General features: G+C 41.8%; 1 protein-coding gene across 2 annotated transcripts; it reads right to left on the reverse strand.

Annotated features, from left to right (window-relative positions):
- Positions 1 to 5,764: 5,764 nt before the first annotated feature.
- LOC139452631 (clarin-3-like) lies at positions 5,765 to 22,165 on the reverse strand. Of its 2 annotated transcripts, XM_071234168.1 has the most exons (4): positions 21,794 to 22,165; positions 15,816 to 15,935; positions 11,604 to 11,786; positions 5,765 to 6,271 (listed from the first exon to the last, which is right to left on the reverse strand). In XM_071234168.1, the coding sequence occupies exons 1-4, from the start codon at positions 22,044 to 22,046 to the stop codon at positions 6,006 to 6,008; spliced, it is 822 nt and encodes a 273-aa protein (XP_071090269.1). In that variant the 5' UTR covers positions 22,047 to 22,165; the 3' UTR covers positions 5,765 to 6,005. The 2 variants fall into 2 exon arrangements, with proteins under 2 accessions (XP_071090269.1, XP_071090270.1); XM_071234169.1 differs by lacking the exon at positions 15,816 to 15,935.
- Positions 22,166 to 22,639: the final 474 nt, after the last annotated feature.

Raw genomic sequence — 22,639 nt, forward strand, 5'->3', positions numbered from 1 at the left:
CTTCATCAACAAGTGGTCAACATGGCGTCAACACTTCATCAACAAGTGGTCAACATGGCGTCAACACTTCATCAACAAGTGGTCAACATAGTGTCAACACTTCATCAACAAGTTGTCAACATAGTGTCAACACTTCATCAACAAGTTGCCAACATAGTGTCAACACTTCATCAACAAGTTGTCAACATATTGTCAACACTTCATCAACAAGTGGTCAACATGGCGTCAACACTTCATCAACAAGTTGTCAACAAAGTGTCAACACTTCATCAACAAGTTGTCAACATAGTGTCCACATATCATCAGCAAGTTGTCAGCAACGTGTCAGCTTGCACAACAAAGCTTCTTATATTCCAGTGTCACAACTCGGAAACAGAAACTGATTTGAATATCTCACAGTGATTCTTCTATAACTATTGGAGAGTTCCGGGACGTCGACCTTGTCCAAATCAACATTTGATAGGTTTGTTCTCACTCTGCCACGAGGCTCAGTAAGTGTTCACCTATTATATCATAAATTGATCATTTATCAGTAATCTATGTATTTAACTTAAAAACAAAGGGACCACAGTATTCAAATTTTATATAAATATTGTATCTTTCCCAGTAAGTGTCAAAAACTGCATTCTGTAAATGTATTGTCCATATTACATAAGATAATACATGTAATAACGCTTTAATAAAACTGAAAATAATATTTCATTTTGTGAGCTTAATGAAGTAAATAATGAAAAATACTTTATTTATGTTGCAGATACAATATGTCCAGACAATTACACTCCCTGTGCCTGCAGCAGTCTTCACTAGAGTCTGGAATATGCTACAGTCTTAATCCCCATTGTTCTAGGGATTATCTGGGTCTGGGGATTTTCATAAGAGAACAATACTTGCCGGCAAAGTGAGAACACCCCAGAGAGAGGGGCTGATATAGACCAACAAGTAAGCTCAAAATGATCAATTTGAGCAAGGACATAATAAAACACAAAAACCCTGAAACAATGACTTCATAGCATCACAGACAAGGGAATACTAAACTCACACTATCATAACAATCAGTTTGTAATCATCGACTAGAATCATTTTAATATATTCCCTAAATTTCATAATGAAATGCCCCACACAAAAGTGTGGACAGGTCCATATGGTAGATGAAGGGGAGGTGGGTGGGTATATAGTTCAATGATAACACAATGCCACAACAACAACAAAAACAACAAAACCTTCAAGCCAAAATCACAACAATAAAACACAAAGTATGTATATGACAGTAGCGATAGGGCAAATAATTGTACAGCGCTGTGATAAGTTCGAATTATCTTGGGTAAATGTTATACATCACTGCTGAAAAGATGGACAACACATTTTTCAATAAGTGTATCCAGACACAAAATTAAAATCAGACCTTTTACTCCATTGTGATAACTTTCTGCTTGAACATCTCACAAACCCTTCACAGGCTATTGCTTCAGTTGAAATAATCAAATGTCAGATTTCTAAAATGATTAAGCTTTATTTCTTTGCCTCATTTGCACATTTCAATCTTAACAAAAGTAAATGAGACAAACATACCCTCTATAGTACACCCTTTTTGAATGCCATGCCACTCCAAAACGAAAAGGTGTATAAAATATCCCAAACATAATTCAGCTTTATTATTTTCATTCAGAACTGTCCATTTGTGTTATATACCTTGTTCAATTGACTGATTAGAAAGCTCACCAAAAGGGATCTGCTACAGTCATGTCAGATCTTCATGCAGAAGGGGATCACACAGGAAGTAAGAGATTCCATGTTCACATAGTTTTTCCCTACATATCTTATCCTTGCCGGCCATCTCACCTTAAGAAGAGCGTCACCATGCACAAAGAGTGGATGAGGGTAAAATCAAGGTGTAACGACACATTGAAACTCTAATGCACAGCAATACATGGCCTTTAATACCTTACCAGATACATACGGACATGTATCGCAATATACAACTATACAACTATACATATAACGCCTTTTTAACTTTCATAACAAAACATTATAACCTAAATTAATAAGGTTAATGAGCTTTAAAATCAGGTTTTTGGTGTCAATTTGGCTTCCCTATAACTATTTCTGATGGACTTGGAACAGTTCACAAGAATAAATAGTCTATTGACATTTTCTCACTAATCTTTGTGTTATCTGGCACATAGAGATACGTATGGTATCTTGGCCTTCCGCATTGCTGCACCCCTGGTTTAAATGCTGCCTCAAACAGTACTTCTGTCAGATCAAGGTGTTTTAACAGTTTTTGATTTGATAAAAACCGAAAGTGATCATGACTAAGACTAGATGGTTGTCACTTTGGTGGGGCCACATGCATGGGTAGGACACTGAAATACCACCTAACAGGGCTCGGCATCCGACATAATAAAAGAAGGTTGGCACCCTCAACAGTGACAGCTTATCAGTTCTGTGTTGCATGTATCCATGATTAATCTCAGATGGCCACAAATGCAATGAAGGAGGAAGTTTGGTATTTTGTATCAAAATATCACAACCATAATAATAAAACTATCCTTTAAAGGTTTAATAATTATTATCATGATTATCAATGATTACCATCTACATTGCATATTGATTCCTTCCTCAACTACCAGAATACCACTCAAAGACATGCTGTTTTGGCGCCTTGACCACCAGACCATCATGGATGTCTGATATCTAAAAACAAAAATGTATACTTGAGTTTAACAAATCCCAATAAGTCAAGCAACAGTAAGGAAACAGTGGGGCCACAGTGCTTTCATTCTCAGATTTTCATATCCAATCAAATTATATATCATTATATATTGCATCTGTTTCATTTGTAAACAAACAAAATAGTTATAAAAGTAGTATACAAATATATAACATGTATAATGCACAGCTCAAAATGCTGACACCGAAGATAAACCATGCTATATTATTTACAAGCTAGCACAAGCTCTTGTTTGTAAGAGTTATCTCCCCTACCATGCACACAAACTGTTCAAGCCACATTAACAGAAGGTAGTGACAAGTCTTGGCAAATTATTTCTGAAGTAGGCATACTTCTTATCGGATCAAGCATGCCAGAGTTTGAACAGGGTCAAGATCACAGCTGGTAATTTGTAATTACCTACAACAAAGATGGTTACCATTTACAGAGCTCCAGATAAGCTTTTGGTGTTGTGGATATTTTACCCATGCATTTTAAAACATTGGGTATCAGTAATTCTATCTGGGTATTCAAATTTCTGTTACCCACTAGTTTTTACACATGTGGGTATTTAAGTTAAATATTTAAAAACACTATTCATCTAGACCCTGCAAACTGGTGTCATGTAGGTTCGAGAGCGTTATAGGACTAAAAAATACCACAATTCTTCCACAAGAAAGTGTGATGGCAAATGATCATGATGTAACTGTCATTGTGGAGTTTGGCAAGGTTGACAGAATGCCCGTTTATAATTTCAAAATATTTTGATGATACGCACAAGTTTTATTTTCGTAGCGTATCTGTAATGTTCATTGCGTATTTGATACGCTTGGAATTTATTTTACTGCGTATTTCTGCATTTCTGATGCGCAGATACGCAGCTTATCTGGAGCTCTGCATTTATCATCTTGATCATAATACTACAGCTTCAAGGGGAAATCACCCCAATTTACAAATTAAAGGAATGTACATGTAAAAATGTCCTTTTGTATAAATAGTATATTTGTAGTCATTCTAAACAATGACTGTTGATAAGCCAGATAAATGGGTCTATAACTGTACAACCAAGACGAGAATCCTGGTGCACATAAATAACAACCCTGACTGATGTTTGATTATAGATGTTTTGGCTTCTGATACTGAGAAGGGACATACTTCTGACTAACTGTGTATGAGACTAGAGTTGGGACAGACATCAATGAATACAGTCTTGGTGAGGGTGTCGTATATAAACACATATACATGGGTTCTTATTGTGAACATGATATAACAAGGCATACTGTTTGCACCAAGAATTTGATATTTACAGTGTATATGTGTGTACAGTGTGTTTGTGTGTGTAAGTCTGTGTATTTACAGTGTGTGTGTGTGTGTGTTTGTATCTGTTTGTGTTAGTGATTCTTCAGCTGCATTGGGAAGCATGGCAGTAGTCTCACAAGATACCAGGAGTCAGGGAGTCATCCCCTCCTCCCAAAATAAAAGACACACTAGGTCCTTCGAGTCACACTAGGTCCCAGGAGTCACACTAGGTCCCAGGTGTCACACTAGGTCCCAGGTGTCACACTAGGTCCCAGGTGTCACACTAGGTCCCAGGAGTCACACTAGGTCCCAGGTGTCACACTAGGTCCCAGGAGTCACACTAGGTCCCAGGTGTCACACTAGGTCCCAGGAGTCACACTAGGCCCAGAAGTCACACTAGGTCCCAGGAGTCACACTAGGCCCAGAAGTCACACTAGGTCCCAGGAGTCACACTAGGTCCCAGGTGTCACACTAGGTTCCAGGAGTCACACTAGGGTCCAGGAGTCACACTAGGTCCCAGGTGTCACACTAGGTCCCAGGAGTCACACTAGGTCCCAGGTGTCACACTAGGTCCCAGGAGTCACACTAGGCCCAGAAGTCACACTAGGGTCCAGGAGTCACACTAGGTTCCAGGAGTCACACTAGGGTCCAGGAGTCACACTAGGTCCCAGGAGTCACACTAGGTCCCAGGTGTCACACTAGGCCCAGAAGTCACACTAGGTCCCAGGAGTCACACTAGGTCCCAGGAGTCACACTAGGTCCCAGGAGTCACACTAGGTTCCAGGAGTCACACTAGGGCCCAGGAGTCACACTAGGGCCCAGGAGTCACACTAGGTTCCAGGAGTCACACTAGGCCCAGAAGTCACACTAGGTCCCAGGTGTCACACTAGGCCCAGAAGTCACACTAGGTCCCAGGTGTCACACTAGGTTCCAGGAGTCACACTAGGTCCCAGGAGTCACACTAGGGTCCAGGAGTCACACTAGGTCCCAGGTGTCACACTAGGTCCCAGGAGTCACACTAGGCCCAGAAGTCACACTAGGTTCCAGGAGTCACACTAGGGTCCAGGAGTCACACTAGGTCCCAGGAGTCACACTAGGTCCCAGGTGTCACACTAGGTCCCAGGTGTCACACTAGGTCCCAGGAGTCACACTAGGTTCCAGGAGTCACGCTAGGGTCCAGGAGTCACACTAGGTCCCAGGAGTCACACTAGGTCCCAGGAGTCACACTAGGTTCCAGGAGTCACACTAGGGTCCAGGAGTCACACTAGGTTCCAGGAGTCACACTAGGTTCCAGGAGTCACACTAGGTTCCAGGAGTCACACTAGGGTCCAGGAGTCACACTAGGTCCCAGGAGTCACACTAGGTCCCAGGAGTCACACTAGGGTCCAGGAGTCACACTAGGGTCCAGGAGTCACACTAGGTCCCAGGTGTCACACTAGGTCCCAGGAGTCACACTAGGTTCCAGGAGTCACACTAGGGTCCAGGAGTCACACTAGGTCCCAGGAGTCACACTAGGTCCCAGGAGTCACACTAGGTTCCAGGAGTCACACTAGGGTCCAGGAGTCACACTAGGTTCCAGGAGTCACACTAGGTCCCAGGAGTCACACTAGGTTCCAGGAGTCACGCTAGGGTCCAGGAGTCACACTAGGTCCCAGGAGTCACACTAGGTCCCAGGTGTCACACTAGGTCCCAGGTGTCACACTAGGGTCCAGGAGTCACACTAGGGTCCAGGAGTCACACTAGGTCCCAGGAGTCACACTAGGTCCCAGGTGTCACACTAGGTCCCAGGTGTCACACTAGGTCCCAGGTGTCACACTAGGTCCCAGGAGTCACACAAGGTCCAAACCATCACACTAGGGTCCAGGAGTCACACTAGGGTCCAGGAGTCACACTAGGGTCCAGGAGTCACGCTAGGGTCCAGGAGTCACACTAGGTAGCTTTAGTCCCACTTGACTGACCACTGCCATGCTGTGAGTCCTGCTGTAGATGAGTACAATTAGTAGAGGATCATGCCGTTGTCCAGCTCCTTCTCCCCCGCCCGATTATAGCTGCAGGACAACTTCTGGCCGGACACCAACAGGATGACGTTACTGGCGATGAAGGACAAAACTGCTCCGACCACAAAATAGAACGAGTAGTCCAACTTTGTGCGGTCTTTCGAAACCCAGCCAACTTCCACATCATCTTTAGGTAACACATTAGAGGACAAATCTTTGGTGAACAAACCGACGAAGAGAAGTGCCCCTAGTAATGAGAAGGTGCCTGAAACAGAAAGGACCAATCATTGATATCTACATCAGTATCGCCAACAGAAAGGACCAATCATTGATATCTACATCAGTATCGCCAACAGAAAGGACCAATCATTGATATCTACATCAGTATCGCCAACTGAAAGGACCAATCATTGATATCTACATCAGTATCGCCAACAGAAAGGACCAATCATTGATATCTACATCAGTATCGCCAACAGAAAGGACCAATCATTGATATCGACATCAGTATCGCCAACGGAAAGGACCAGTTATTAATATCTACATCAGTATGGCCAACAGAAAGGACCAATCATCTACATCAGGTTCTTTAACTGTATGGACCAATCATTAACATCATCATCAGCATCGAATGTGTGGACAAGAGGTGTGTCATATTAGTGGTATACTACAATATTAAATGCTAATAAACATGATAAATATGTATCGCCATGATCGCAATGCGTTTGGAAAATACTGGTATCTTGCAATTTTCAAAATCCTGCATATTTTCATCTTGTTGGCAAAATTTATATAAGTGACAAGTCGAGATGAAATTATGAAATCCACAAGTTAGCCACTTGATTCCTGTGATTGAAAAATGAAACTCTTCACGACCAGCTTCCTGTAAATGATAATGTTTACATTGCAAAGAAATATTTATTTGAGAGACCTGAAGCATGTTAGACCCGTGAAGATTCCAGGGTAGAATAGGCCTTCAGCAACCCATGCTTGCTGTAAAAGGTGACTATGCTTGTCGTAAAAGGTGACTAACGGGATCGGGTGGTCAGGCTCGCTGACTTGGTTGATGCATGTCATCGATCCCAATTGCGTAGATCGATGCTCATGATATTAATCACTGGATTGTCTGGTCCAGACTCGATTATTTTACAGACCGCTGTCATATAGCTGGAATATTGCTGAGTGCGGCGTTAAACATCAAACCAACCAACCAAGCATGTGGTCCAAAAGCAAATGTCAGATCAAGTCAAACTTTTAAATACTGACAAAAATAGGAACTGGCACTGAATCTCACTACTATCTAAACAAATACAAAATTGTATTCAACATGTTCAACTTTGAACAAAAGTGGTTGAGTTGTGTTTAACCAGACACAAATTCCTATAAAAACTGAAAGCATCCACTGGGTTGCAGAAAAATTGGTGTCCATGTTTTGGGATGAATGCTACTATTTCATAATTTGGTACCACTTAAAATTAATTTCCATTATGGATTCACTTCAGTGGGGAATTCCATATCTATTGTTAAACAATGCCTCTGAACGAAATCTACATGACAAATTAATGTTTCTGAAAAATATGTACAAAGGAGAAAATCGCTGTGAAAAAAAGGCTTATTTGGACTTCATTTCATCATTTCTCTCCCAATTTGACCCCATATTTTTATCTTTTTAACTTTTTTTCAAGTAATTTGTTAACTGGTATATTTATCAATAACTAACTAAAGTTTTATTATTTTAATAAATGACACAAGTACGCATTAAGGGGGACCCATCTAGCGTACTTCATGTACATGTTATGTCCTCTGCTGGTCACTGGTTACAGGAGTACTGTATTTAATCTTGGATATCTCTGGCTTCGAGTCCCCTGGGCCTCCCAAAGTAAATAACCCATGTTAATCCCTGGTATAGTGACAATGCCTGTTGTTACTTGCCCTAAACATGCTAGGCTGACTGGAATTAGCGTGACCTGCCTCCTTAAACATTGATCAAGTGTGAGCCACGCCCTCACTGGCTTCAACACAACTGCTATCAGTTACTCACATGCCTGAGATAAGGGTTCAGAGAAGGTAATCTCATACGTTCCTTATGTTGACCACGCCAAACACTAAGCTTGGTGTTACTGCGAGATTGTCCTACTTCCTGGTGGCTACTGACACAGCTTTATCTTGCAACCACCCACTCTACCTCTCTACAGCAGGCTCACCTACGTTCCATCTCACTTTCATCTTTACATCACACAGTTTCACCTACATAACATCACAGTTTATATATACATAAGTTTCACCAATCTAACATCACAATTTCACCTTTATAACATCATTTTCACCCATATAACATCACAGTTTCACCTACAAAACATCATTTTCACCTATATAACATCACAGTTTCACCTACAAAACATCATTTTCACCTACATAACATTACTGTTTCACCTACATAACATCATTTTCACCTACATAACATCACAGTTTCACTTACATAACATCACAGTTTCACTTCCATAACATCATTTTCACTTATAAAACATCATAGATTCACCTATATAACATCAGTTTCACTATATAACATCAGTTTCACCTATATAACATCAGTTTCACGTATATATACATAACATCACAATTTCACCAATATAACATCAGTTTCACCTATATATACATAACATCACAATTTCACCAATATAACATCAGTTTCACCTACCGTTTCATAAGCATATCTGATACAGCATCAGTCTCACCTACTATAGGGGGCGGTCGGGTAGCCTAGTGGTTAAAGTGTTCACTCGTCACGCTGAAGACTCGGGTTCGATTCCTGACATGGGTACAATATGTGAAACCCATTCTGGTGTCCCCCTGCCGTGTTATTGCTGTAATATTGGTAAAAGCGGCGTAAAACCATACTCACTCACCTACTATACAGCATCAGTTTCTTGTGAGTGAGGGAGTGAGGGAGTGAGTTGGGTTTAACGCCGCTTTTAACAGTATTCCAGTTATATCGTGGCATGTCAGCTTAATGTGGGAGGAAAGCCCAAAGTGATGCAGGTATTAGACGTTTACCAATTCGGTGAAACCAATGAACACTGGTATTGTGCTGACAAACCTAGAAACATAATCGGGGCGGACCAGAATTCGAACCAAAAATCATAGGTTTTTGGCATGCCCAAGGGACATAATTCTGCACAGCAAATCGCTGCACTTTAGACGACCAGTCTCTAGTAGTCATTATTGTAAGGTTTTCATCAAAATACATCACCTGCTGCATTTTATTACAAAGAAAATGAAATCGGTAAACCTTCCCAACAAGCACTAACAAGGCGAATAGTGAGCAAAAAAAAATTAATATTTTTTTCAGAAAATACACACACTAAAATACCACTCTGCACAGCATCTCTCCTATTAGTACAGAAAGTGTCCCCTTTGTTTAAAAAGAATCCATGATGTAGACCTCAAGTTATAGGTCACACAAACGTTGCAGTAACACGAACATTGTAAGTTCAAAACATGTAAAATTCATATTTTCTAACAAAAAATCCACATGTCAAAATTAAACTTTGCACTACACCTCTTCTGTTAGTATGGAAAATGTTCTCTAACTTTGAAAAGAATCCATGTAATAGTTTTTAAGTCACAGGTCACACTAATCTTTAAGTACATAGATTCTACTGCGAAATAAAAAAATGATAAAAAGCTGCATTTTTCTGAAAATTCAAATATTAAAATCAAACTTTGCACTGCACCTCTCCTATTGTTATAAAAAGTGTTCAACAAGTTTGAAAAGAATCTACGCAGTTTTCAAGTGATAGGTCGCACACAAAAAATGTTCTCAGAAGGACAGTTGGTATATATTCCATGGTATAAGTATATATAATTGCCGTAATCTGACAGTCAGCTTTATCTGACACTAACGATGGGAACCAACTAAATCAGTACTATTTTGACCCGTTAATCCAACCAAAATTACTCATTAATCAGTCTCGTTTATCCGACACAGTGATCAGCTTATTCCGTGGTCATCTTCCCGCAAGTACACAGCCCCGTTTTGATGCGATACGAGTAGGCTAGTGGCTGCATATTGCAATGGCTGCAGAGATAAACTTGCTTAACAATAAATACTGTGCTTGCTACCGCTACACAAAGATCTGAGGTCATCCCAAAATAGGTCATGTCAGAATGACCTTTCGCAAATTCTGTCCGACCGATGAAATGACTAACATGACTAACAGGAAGTCGACATTAGCCAATAAGAAAACAGCTTTCTCAAGCTTCATGGCACTTTTTTGAAACTGACGACTCCCGACTACGCTTTGATAAGTATTTTGAATCGTACAACCCCGAAATGTTGTACGAAATATCCTGTGTTAACTTTTTTGAGCTTGCATGATTAGAAAACACATTCCGCTAACAATATAATATGAACATTTTCATTCTAATTCTTTTATAACAACATACATATATAGTTGTTAAATATCGTGCAGTTGTGTCATTTTTTATCACAAATGTTTATAATACTAATTTGTTTATCCGACATACTCGTTAACTGATATAATCTTATCCAACCAACCAAGAAAATCAGCAAGCATTAGGAGTGAGTGAGTTTAATCTAATACAGATTTGAACAGTATTGAGTCATATCACGGCGTGTCCACTTGATGTGGGAGAAAGCCCGAAGTGATGCAGGTCTCAGACCTTTACCACTTTGATGAAAACCTGAGCATGGTTCTGGCCCTGACAAACTTAGAAACATAATCAGTGACAATGTTTGTTGTTTAACGCCGCACTCAGCAATATTCCAGCTATAAGACGGCGGTCTGTAAATAATCAATCTGAACCACAATCCAATGTTTGACATCATGAGCACTGATCTATGCAATTGGGATATGATGACATGCATCAACCAAGTCAGCGAGCCTGACCACCCGATCCCGTTAGTCGCCTCTTACGACAAGCATAGTCACCTGTTACACTACAGCAAGCATTGGTTGTTGAAGACGTGTTCTAACATTGTCACACCATGCCCGCTAGAGATGAACATCACCATCATTCTTGCGAAATGTTACGTGTCAAGATAAAGACTGACGATACCACTGGTATCGAGATACACCACACTAAATAGTAAGCAATGATGAAATCGCTGAAATCATACTCTAAAACCTCTGGCTTCTACATAACTACTAGACACAATCTGTATACAACCTTTTTCTGAGTAATTTTCCACCAAGTTTACAGGAGGCGATGCTATATGTCGCTGTAAGGGAGGTAACTCCCATCAGTTCCTGCGCTATATATGGCACATCGCGATCTCACAAACTGATGATTCAAGTATTGTCTGTACCTAAGTATCGATGACATCATAGGTGTCAGTGAATCATTACAGCCCTGATGCCCACTGTTAACAATGGTAAACATCTGGATACAACTGGCAAGAACAAGGCACAGGAAACGGCAGCCAGTACTTAAACAATGTTAAAGACTGGTGACCTTGGACAGTGAGCTTATAATTTACGTTTATGATAAAACATAATAAAACTGAAAGATATTTGGCTGCATGATTTGTTTCTGAAGAAAAGTTTTATTTTACTTAAATTGTCTGAGTCACTTACATGCCAGTCCATTCCAAAGATACAGTCCCGCTGGGCCGGTGATGGTCTCGATGGGTTTGCCGACAACGTTGAAAGCGGTGAATCCGAGGGATACCAAACCCCAGACTATGCCCAAGGCAAGCATAACGATGGTGGACACCCACAGACCAAAGTTAAATAAACCATATTCGATGAGATCCTTCACTGAAACCAAGAGAACCAGGTGAGCTACAAACAATGTGGAAGGTGAGCTACAGATGATCACAATCTCCCTGGCATCACAAACATCTTAAACATCTTCAGTCAGTCATTGCTGATTTTAAGAAGCCAAACAACTATTTTGATAAGCAGGCGCTTTTTAGAACCACATTACCTCGAACATATTAACACAACAAATGCCAATTCAATCTTATACATTTACATATATATAATAATTTATACATATGTATGTTAAAAGTTAATGAATCCGAACACAGCTTGTGGTCATTAATTAAGAAATTATGCATAGTACTTAGAGACTTATGTCATGAATTTGGGGGGGGACAGGACTGAATACACATTTGTGTTACAGGGAGAGGGGTGGGGGAGGGGGGTGAGAGAAGGAGTGTGGAGGTTCCTCAAGCCCCATCGTAGATTGCTTTGGTATACAAAGTTACAGTAGCGTCATCTCCATCAGAGCATAAATGTAAAGTTTTATTTACCACCAGTAATGCTTTCACAATCAATAATCTTGCCAAGTTTACATTCTTTGCTCTTAAAATGAGGAGCAAGCAGTTGTCCATTATATAAATTATTAATTCTACCACCATATGTATATGGTCTCAGATACCCTTGTACTGATTAGTATCAATATTACTACATGCACTTGTGGTGCAACATGTTTGAATGCTTGAATATATATTGTAACATGGGCCTGTGGCCTGATTGACTGAAATAAACCACTACTACTACTAGTAGCGTCAATGACATGTTAATCATGTTAATGTTATGTACAAATTATCTGTAAGAAATTTCTATCTATTGCATTCCTGAAATAGAAAGAGGTACTTGGTCAGTTGTAGACAAGCCATGTCCTTGAGAAATAATCCTGCAGCTGCTACAGCAAGTCAAAGAGTCTCTGGTGTGTGCTATGCAGGAAATATGCTGCAGCATAGCCTGATATTGACATGACCTCTCTATCTGTGGCATGGTCTCCTGATTGTTGACTGTGTATATTTGCTCAGAGGCTTTCATATGGTTATGTCTCAAATAATATTTAAACAATCCCTAACATATTAAATCCTGAAACAACATGTTTTCCTCAGACCATTTAATCCAAACATTAATCGGTAAAGATTTAGATCAAGTCAGGTTCTTGTTGTTTAACTGACATCAGAGTTGTGGCAACAATTGAATTTTCCCCTGTATACAGGCTGTTGTCTGTGGTCAGGTGGTGTGTATACTCACCCTGTTGTCTGCATTTAGGTGGTATGTCAACTCACCCTGTTGTCTGTGGTCAGGTGGTATGTCAACTCACCCTGTTGTCTGTAGTCAGGTGGTATGTCAACTCACCCTGTTGTCTGTTGTCAGGTGGTACGTCAACTCACCCTGTTGTCTGTGGTCAGGTGGTATGTCAACTCACCCTGTTGTCTGTAGTCAGGTAGTATGTCAACTCACCCTGTTGTCTGTAGTCAGGTGGTATGTCAACTCACCCTGTTGTCTGTGGTCAGGTGGTATGTCGACTCAACCTGTTGTCTGTAGTCAGGTGGTATGTCAACTCACCCTGTTGTCTGTAGTCAGGTGGTATGTCGACTCACCTTGTTGTCTGTAGTCAGGTGGTATGTCGACTCACCTTGTTGTCTGTAGTCAGGTGGTATGTCAATTCACCCTCTTGTCTGTAGTCAGGTGGTATGTCAACTCACCATGTTGTGTGTAGTCAGACGGTATGTCGACTCACCATGATGTCTGTAGTCAGACGGTATGTCAACTCACCATGTCGTCTGTGGTCAAGTGGTATGTCGACTCACCATGTTGTCTGCATTTAGGTGGTATATGTCAACTCAATATGTTGTCTGCGGTCAGGTACTATGTCAACTCACCATGGTATGTCAACTCACCATGTTGTCTGCATTTATACGGTATGTCAACTCAATATGTTGTCTGCATTTAGGTAGTACGTCAACTCACCATGTTGTCTGTAGTCAGGTAGTATGTCAACTCACCCTGTTGTCTGTAGTCAGGTGGTGTGTCGGCTCACCCTGTTGTCTGTAGTCAGGTAGTATGTCAACTCACCCTGTTGTCTGTAGTCAGGTGGTATATTGACTCACCCTGCTGACTGTAGTCAGGTGGTATGTCAACTCACCCTGTTGTCTGTAGTCAGGTGGTATATTGACTCACCCTGCTGACTGTAGTCAGGTAGTACATCAACTCACCATGTTGTCTGTAGTCAGGTAGTACGTCAACTCACCCTGTTGTCTGTAGTCAGGTAGTACGTCAACTCACCCTGTTGTCTGTAGTCAAGTGGTGTGTCAGCTCACCCTGTTGTCTGTAGTCAGGTGGTATATTGACTCACCCTGCTGACTGTAGTCAGGTGGTATATTGACTCACCCTGCTGACTGTAGTCAGGTGGTATATTGACTCACCCTGCTGACTGTAGTCAGGTAGTACGTCAACTCACCATGTTGTCTGTAGTCAGGTAGTACGTCAACTCACCCTGTTGTCTGTAGTCAGGTAGTACGTCAACTCACCCTGTTGTCTGTAGTCAGGTGGTGTGTCAGCTCACCCTGTTGTCTGTAGTCAGGTGGTATATTGACTCACCCTGCTGACTGTAGTCAGGTGGTATATTGACTCACCCTGCTGACTGTAGTCAGGTGGTATATTGACTCACCCTGCTGACTGTAGTCAGGTGGTATATTGACTCACCCTGCTGACTGTAGTCAGGTGGTATATTGACTCACCCTGCTGACTGTAGTCAGGTGGTATATTGACTCACCCTGCTGACTGTAGTCAGGTGGTATATTGACTCACCCTGCTGACTGTAGTCAGGTGGTCAGGTCAAGTAGGGTCATTAGAGACAGTTACTTCAGGTACGGCTGTTACAGATGGGTATGTCAAGTAGGGCTGTCATGACAAGGTATGTCAGGTAGGGTCATTATATTTATAGGTAGGAATGTCAGGCAGGGTAATCATATTAATAGGTAGGAATGTCAGGCAGGGTAATCATATTCATAGGTAGGAATGTCAGGCAGGGTAATCATATTAATAGGTAGGAATGTCAGGCAGGGTAATCATATTCATAGGTAGGAATGTCAGGCAGGGTAATCATATTAAAAGGTAGGAATGTCAGGCAGGGTAATCATATTCATAGGTAGGAATGTCAGGCAGGGTAATCATATTAAAAGGTAGGAATGTCAGGCAGGGTAATCATATTAATAGGTAGGAATGTCAGGCAGGGTAATCATATTAATAGGTAGGAATGTCAGGCAGGGTAATCATATTAAAAGGTAGGAATGTCAGGCAGGGTAATCATATTCATAGGTAGGAATGTCAGGCAGGGTAATCATATTCATAGGTAGGAATGTCAGGCAGGGTCATTATATTAATAGGTAGGTATTGTCAGGCAGGGTAATCATATTCATAGGTAGGAATGTCAGGCAGGGTAATCATATTAATAGGTAGGAATGTCAGGCAGGGTAATCATATTAAAAGGTAGGAATGTCAGGCAGGGTAATCATATTAATAGGTAGGAATGTCAGGCAGGGTCATTATATTAATAGGTAGGTATTGTCAGGCAGGGTAATCATATTCATAGGTAGGAATGTCAGGCAGGGTAATCATATTAATAGGTAGGAATGTCAGGCAGGGTAATCATATTAAAAGGTAGGAATGTAAGGCAGGGTAATCATATTCATAGGTAGGAATGTCAGGCAGGGTAATCATATTCATAGGTAGGAATGTCAAGTAGGGTAATCATATTCATAGGTAGGAATTTCAGGCAGGGTCATTATATTTTTAGGTAGGAATGTCAGGCAGGGTATCATATTCATAGGTAGGAATGTCAGGCAGTGTAATTATATTAATAGGTAGGAATGTCAGGCAGGGTAATCAAATTAATAGGTAGGAATGTCAGGCAGGGTAATCAAATTAATAGGTAGGAATGTCAGGCAGGGTTGTTAAAGTTGATATGTAAGGAGAAGGTGTAGCAGGTAGGTATATTGAGTAGAAGGTATTTGGAGTGGGTTGAGAAAATATTACCAGTGCCATTAGTCTTGTTGATGTTGACAAATTTGACAACACGCTTGATATAATCTGCTCGCTTCGCTGAGTCAGAACTGTTTGACCAGGCGCACACCCCATCTGACCCACTACACACAACTGAGAAAAACAGACAACATGCAGACACAATGCTATCTTCTCCTGTCTCGGGATCAACTGAACATGCCCAACACTGGCATCAACCCCCCCCCCCCCACCCTTCTTACTCTACCTTACCACCACACTCCTACCATATCAGCACCCCTTCCTACTCTACCCCACCACACACTCCTACCATATCAGCACCCCTTCCTACTCTACCCCACCACACACTCCTACCATATCAGCACCCCTTCCTACTCTACCCCACCACACACTCCTACCATATCAGCACCCCTTCCTACTCTACCCCACCACACACTCCTACCATATCAGCACCCCTTCCTACTCTACCCCACCACACACTCCTACCATATCAGCACCCCTTCCTACTCTACCCCACCACACACTCCTACCATATCAGCACCCCTTCCTACTCTACCCCACCACACACTCCTACCATATCAGCACCCCTTCCTACTCTACCCCACCACACACTCCTACCATATCAGCACCCCTTCCTACTCTACCTCACCACCACACTCCTTCCATATCAGCACCCCTTCCTACTCTACCTCACCACCACACTCCTACCATATCAGCACCCCTTCTTACTCTACCTCACCACCACACTCCTACCATATCAGCACCCCTCCTACTCTACCTTACCACCACACTCCTTCCATATCAGCACCCCTCCTACTCTACCTTACCACCACACTCCTTCCATATCAGCACCCCTTCCTACTCTACCCCACCACACACTCCTACCATATCAGCACCCCTTCCTACTCTACCCCACCACCACACTCCTTCCATATCAGCACCCCTCCTACTCTACCTTACCACCACACTCCTACCATATCAGCACCCCTCCTACTCTACCTTACCACCACACTCCTTCCATATCAGCACCCCTCCTACTCTACCTTACCACCACACTCCTTCCATATCAGCACCCCTTCCTACTCTACCCCACCACACACTCCTACCATATCAGCACCCCTTCCTACTCTACCCCACCACCACACTCCTACCATATGAGCACCCTTCCTACTCTACCTCACCACCACACTCCTACCATATCAGCACCCCTTCCTACTCTACCTTACTACCACACTCCTACCATATCAGCACCCCTTCCTACTCTACCTCACCACCACACTCCTACCATATCAGCACCCCTTCCTACTCTACCTTACCACCACACTCCTACCATATCAGCACCCCTTCCTACTCTACCCCACCACACACTCCTACCATATCAGCACCCCTTCCTACTCTACCTCACCACCACACTCCTACCATATCAGCACCCCTTCCTACTCTACCTTACCACCACACTCCTACCATATCAGCACCCTTCCTACTCTACCCCACCACACACTCCTACCATATCAGCACCCTTCCTACTCTACCCCACCACACACTCCTACCATATCAGCACCCCTTCCTACTCTACCTCACCACCACACTCCTACCATATCAGCACCCCTTCTTACTCTACCTCACCACCACACTCCTACCATATCAGCACCCCTTCCTACTCTACCCCACCACACACTCCTACCATATCAGCACCCCTCCTACTCTACCTTACCACTACACTCCTACCATATCAGCACCCCTCCTACTCTACCTCACCACCACACTCCTACCATATCAGCACCCCTTCCTACTCTACCCCACCACACACTCCTACCATATCAGCACCCCTTCCTACTCTATCTCACCACCGTACACCTACCATATCAGCACCCCTCCTACTCTACCTCACCACCACACTCCTACCATATCAGCACCCCTCCTACTCTACCTCACCACCACACTCCTACCATATCAGCACCCCTCCTACTCTACCTTACCACCACACTCCTACCATATCAGCACCCCTCCTACTCTACCTTACCACCACAATCCTACCATATCAGCACCCCTTCCTACTCTACCCCACCACACACTCCTACCATATCAGCACCCTTCCTACTCTACCTCACCTCCACACTCCTACCATATCAGCGCCTTCCTACTCTACCTCACCACCACACTCCTACCATATAGGCACCCCTTCCTACTCTACCTTACCACACACTCCAACCATATCAGCACCCTTCCTACTCTACCACCATATCTCCCCACGCCCTCCCGCCATATCACAACCAAATCTTACTCTACCATGTTACCACACCTACTTACCCTACCATATCAACCCCCCATCTTACTCTACCATATCACCTCCCCTCTTACTCTACCATGTCACCCACCCTCTTACTCTTCCATATGGCCACCCCTCTTACTCTACCATATCGCCACCACTCTTACTCTACCATTTCACCACCACTCTTACTCTACCATATCGCCACCACTCTTACTCTACCATTTCACCACCACTCTCACTCTACCACCCTAGGACCCTACAATAGATGTCGATAATTGAAGTAAAACATCTGATTCATTGAAATAGGAGGAAACAGCATTGTGTTGAAAAATCACACAGAAGAGAGTTGATACTGTAGTCAAGAAAAGGCAAACACTTATGAAAATTCTTGTACAGCTGCATAAGCCACTGTTACACTGAATGTGTTGGATGAACACAGTATCATTGAGGATCGTCCTTTGACAGTGAGCATGATCTACCACACAGGATGTGTACCAAACCCATGAAACAGTGTTGACTCATGATGGAATTGATCTTCAGCAACCCATGCTTGCCGTAAAAGGCAACTATGCTTGTTGTAAAAGGTGACTAATGGGATTGGCTGGTCAGGCTCGCTGACTTGGTTGATGCATGTCATCATATCCCATTTGCATGGATCGATGCTCATGCTGTCAATCACTGGACTACCTGGTCCAGATTGGTTTATTTACAGACCGCTGTCATATAGCTGGAATATTGCTGAGTGCGGCGCCAAATGCCAAACAAAACTGGATGTGTACAAATTATTGCACTGCTGCAGTATGCTTGTTCTACCACAATGGAATGTACTGTGTTGAACAGTGTCGTATACAGTGATGCAGAGTGTCGAATACAGTGATGCACAGTGTCGCATACAGTGTTGAACAGTGTCACGTATAGTGTTGAACAGTGTTGTATACAGTGTTGCACAGTGTCGCGTACAGTGCTGAACAGTGTTGTATACAGTGTTCATGGTGTTGAACAGTGTCACGTATAGTGTTGAACAGTGTTGCATATAGTGTTGATCAGTGATGTATACAGTGTTGAACAGTGTTGCATATAGTGTTCATCAGTGTTGTATACAGTGTTGAACAGTGTCGCATATAGTGTTGAACAGTGTCGCATATAGTGTTGAACAGTGTCGCATAGAGTGTTGAACAGTATTGTATACAGTGTTGAACAGTGTCACATATAGTGTTGAACAGTGTCGCATATAGTGTTGAACAGTGTCACGTATAGTGTTGAACAGTGTCGCATATAGTGTTAAACAGTATTGTATACAGTGTTGAACAGTGTCGCATATAGTGTTGAACAGTGTCGCATATAGTGTTAAACTGTGTCACGCATAGTGTTGAACAGTATCGCATATAGTGTTAAACAGTGTCGAATACAGTGATGCACAGTGTCTTAACAGTGTTGAACAGTATTGTATACAGTGTTGAACAGTGTCGCATATAGTCTTGAATAGTGTCACATATAGTGTTGAACAGTGTCGCATAGTGTTGAACAGTGTCACGTATAGTGTTGAACAGTGTCGCATATAGTGTTGAACAGTATCGCATATAGTGTTGAACAGTGTCGCATATAGTGTTGAACAGTATTGTATACAGTGTTCAACAGTGTCGCATATAGTGTTGAACAGTGTCGCATATAGTGTTAAACTGTGTCACACATAGTGTTGAACAGTATCGCATATAGTGTTAAACAGTGTCATATACAGTGATGAACAGTGTTGTACACAGTGTTGAACAGTATTGTATACAGTGTTGAACAATGTCGCATATAGTCTTGAATAGTGTCGCATATAGTGTTGAACAGTGTCGCATAGTGTTGAACAGTGTCACGTATAGTGTTGAACAGTGTCGCATATAGTGTTTAACAGTGTCACGTATAGTATTGAACAGTGTCGCATATAGTGTTGAACAGTGTCGCATATAGTGTTGAACAGTGTCGCATATTGTTGAACAGTGTCGCATGTAGTGTTGAACAGTGTCACGTATAGTGTTGAACAGTGTTGCATATAGTGTTGAACAGTGTCATGTATAGTGTTGTACAGTGTCGCATATAGTGTTGAACAGTGTCATGTATAGTGTTGAACAGTGTCGCATATAGTGTTGAACAGTATTGTATACAGTGTTGAACAGTGTCGCATATAGTCTTGAACAGTGTCACGTATAGTGTTGAACAGTGTCGCATATAGTGTTGAACAGTGTCACGTATAGTGTTGAACAGTGTCGCATATAGTGTTGAACAGTGTCGCATATAGTGTTGAACAGTGTCGCATGTAGTGTTGAACAGTGTCACGTATAGTGTTGAACAGTGTCATGTATAGTGTTGTACAGTGTCGCATATAGTGTTGAAGAGTGTTGCATACAGTGTTGAACAGTGTCGCATATAGTGTTGAACAGTGTTGCATATAGTGTTCAACAGTGTCACATAGTGTTGAACAGTGTCGCATATAGTGTTGAACAGTGTTGCATACAGTGTTGAACAGTGTCGCATATAGTGTTGAACAGTGTCACATAGAGTGTTGAACAGTGTCGCATAGTGTTGAACAGTGTCACGTATACTGTTGAACAGTGTCACATAGTGTTGAACAGTGTTGCATACAGTGTTGAACAGTGTCGCATATAGTGTTGAACAGTGTCGTATACAGTGTTGAACAGTGTCTTGAACAGTGTTGAACAATGTTGCATATTACAGTGTTGAACAGTGTTGTATACAGTGTCGTATACAGTGATGAACAGTGGCGCAAACAGTGGCGCAAACATACAGTGTTGAACAGTGTCGCATATGGTGTTGAACAGTGTCGTATACAGTGTTGAACAGTGTCTTGAACAGTGTTGAACAATGTTGCATATTACAGTGTTGAACAGTGTTGAATACAGTGTTGAACAGTGGCGCAAACAGTGTTGAACAGTGGCATATACAGTGTTGAAAAGCGTCGTAAGAGCTGTCAACCTCTTCGTAAGTGATTTTTCCAGTATTAAACAAAACAAATATCATAGAGAATGAAATCAACACACACACAAATAATATCAACATAAACAAACAAAATATATAGAAGCAAGTTGAGAGCAAGAATTTACAAGAAAGAAAGTTTAGATCAAATGCACCATATAGACATTATAGTAGTAGCATACACAACATGCAAAGATCATAAATACTAAAGATACTATAAACAGATAGTAAGAAATCAAAGATGCTTATTAGTATTATGTAGTGTTATTGACCATGCTTTTGTAGCATGGATGGGTTAATAACAGAGAAAGCTATCAAGACTACAATAATATATATATATATATATATATATATATATATATATATATATATATATGAGGCTTAAGAGGCTTAATTAGACGTCAATTATGGGCTCATTAAGACATCTAGCAAGCCAACCTGTGTCAGTCATAGGCTTAGACATCGAAGGTCATATATATAAGTAGGTGCTTTCATTACCATTGAGGTATGTCACCTCCTATATGTGCCTTTTGTTCGCGTCCTAAGAGAAGACAGTGTATATAGTTGCCCGCATGCACGTACCTCCTCCCCTTTTCAAACCTCCGATTCCACTAAGACTTAAAATTACCCTTATTCACTACAAGAAACATTCTCTCTGGTGCTTTTTACATGTTGAATATCTGCAAGACGAAATCTGGAACTACGATCACACAAAACCAGGTGTTGCCTCGAATGAAATTACCATTTATATCCTGAGGTCTCGGGCCAATTCCGTAATCCAGGACACGGTGTCCACGAAAAAGTCCGAATGTGATATTGCCTGTGTACTTTGTAGCACTTCCATCTGTATCATTTCCTGGAGTTTGAGTGGACCGCTGAAGTACCGGTGACGATGTCACCCAGTTGTCGGTCGCAAATGAAGCGATGAGAAGGGAAACACCCAAAATTCCCAAAACCAAAGTCACAGCCATCGCGTTTTTCTTTTTCGGCTCCATTCTCGTATCAATTCCGCCAACACGTATATTCCAACGACTAGAAATATTTCACAAAAGTATTATCTCGTAATCCTTTAAAGGAAGCTGTTGTTATCTTTGACGATATTCACCTGGATGAACAGGTGCATGAACTCAGTTTGAACCAATCACGCAAATCGACACAGAAATATGTCCGTTAAAATGGTCATGATTGGCTGTCAGGAAAAGTGTCAACAAACTCAGGTATTGTGCTATTTTCCAACCGACAACTTTCGGAGATTGTATTTACAGAAAGCAGTCGAGGAATAGTGCATGTAATTATTAAAATCATGGAAATAATACCATAATGGTGAAATGATGCTAAGCCATGGTATCCACACCTCGTACAGGCCAAGGAATGATATTATAAGACCCCTTTTAGACACCAGAATTTAAACAATTTGCAAATTTGTTAGCAATTGTTATGAAAGTTGTCCGCATTGTTTACAAGCATGAAAACTGTGGACATTGTCCATTTCAACATTTGCATTTTATTATTTAAAACATCTAACATTACAAAAGGTATGGTTAAAAAGAAGACTAACAAATTAGTGTACGCAGGATGAATTAGTAGG

This window comes from Haliotis cracherodii, unplaced genomic scaffold (genome assembly GCF_022045235.1).
Source record: "Haliotis cracherodii isolate W230 unplaced genomic scaffold, xgHalCrac1.p SCAF_9, whole genome shotgun sequence".
In the NCBI taxonomy this organism is placed as follows: domain Eukaryota; kingdom Metazoa; phylum Mollusca; class Gastropoda; order Lepetellida; family Haliotidae; genus Haliotis; species Haliotis cracherodii.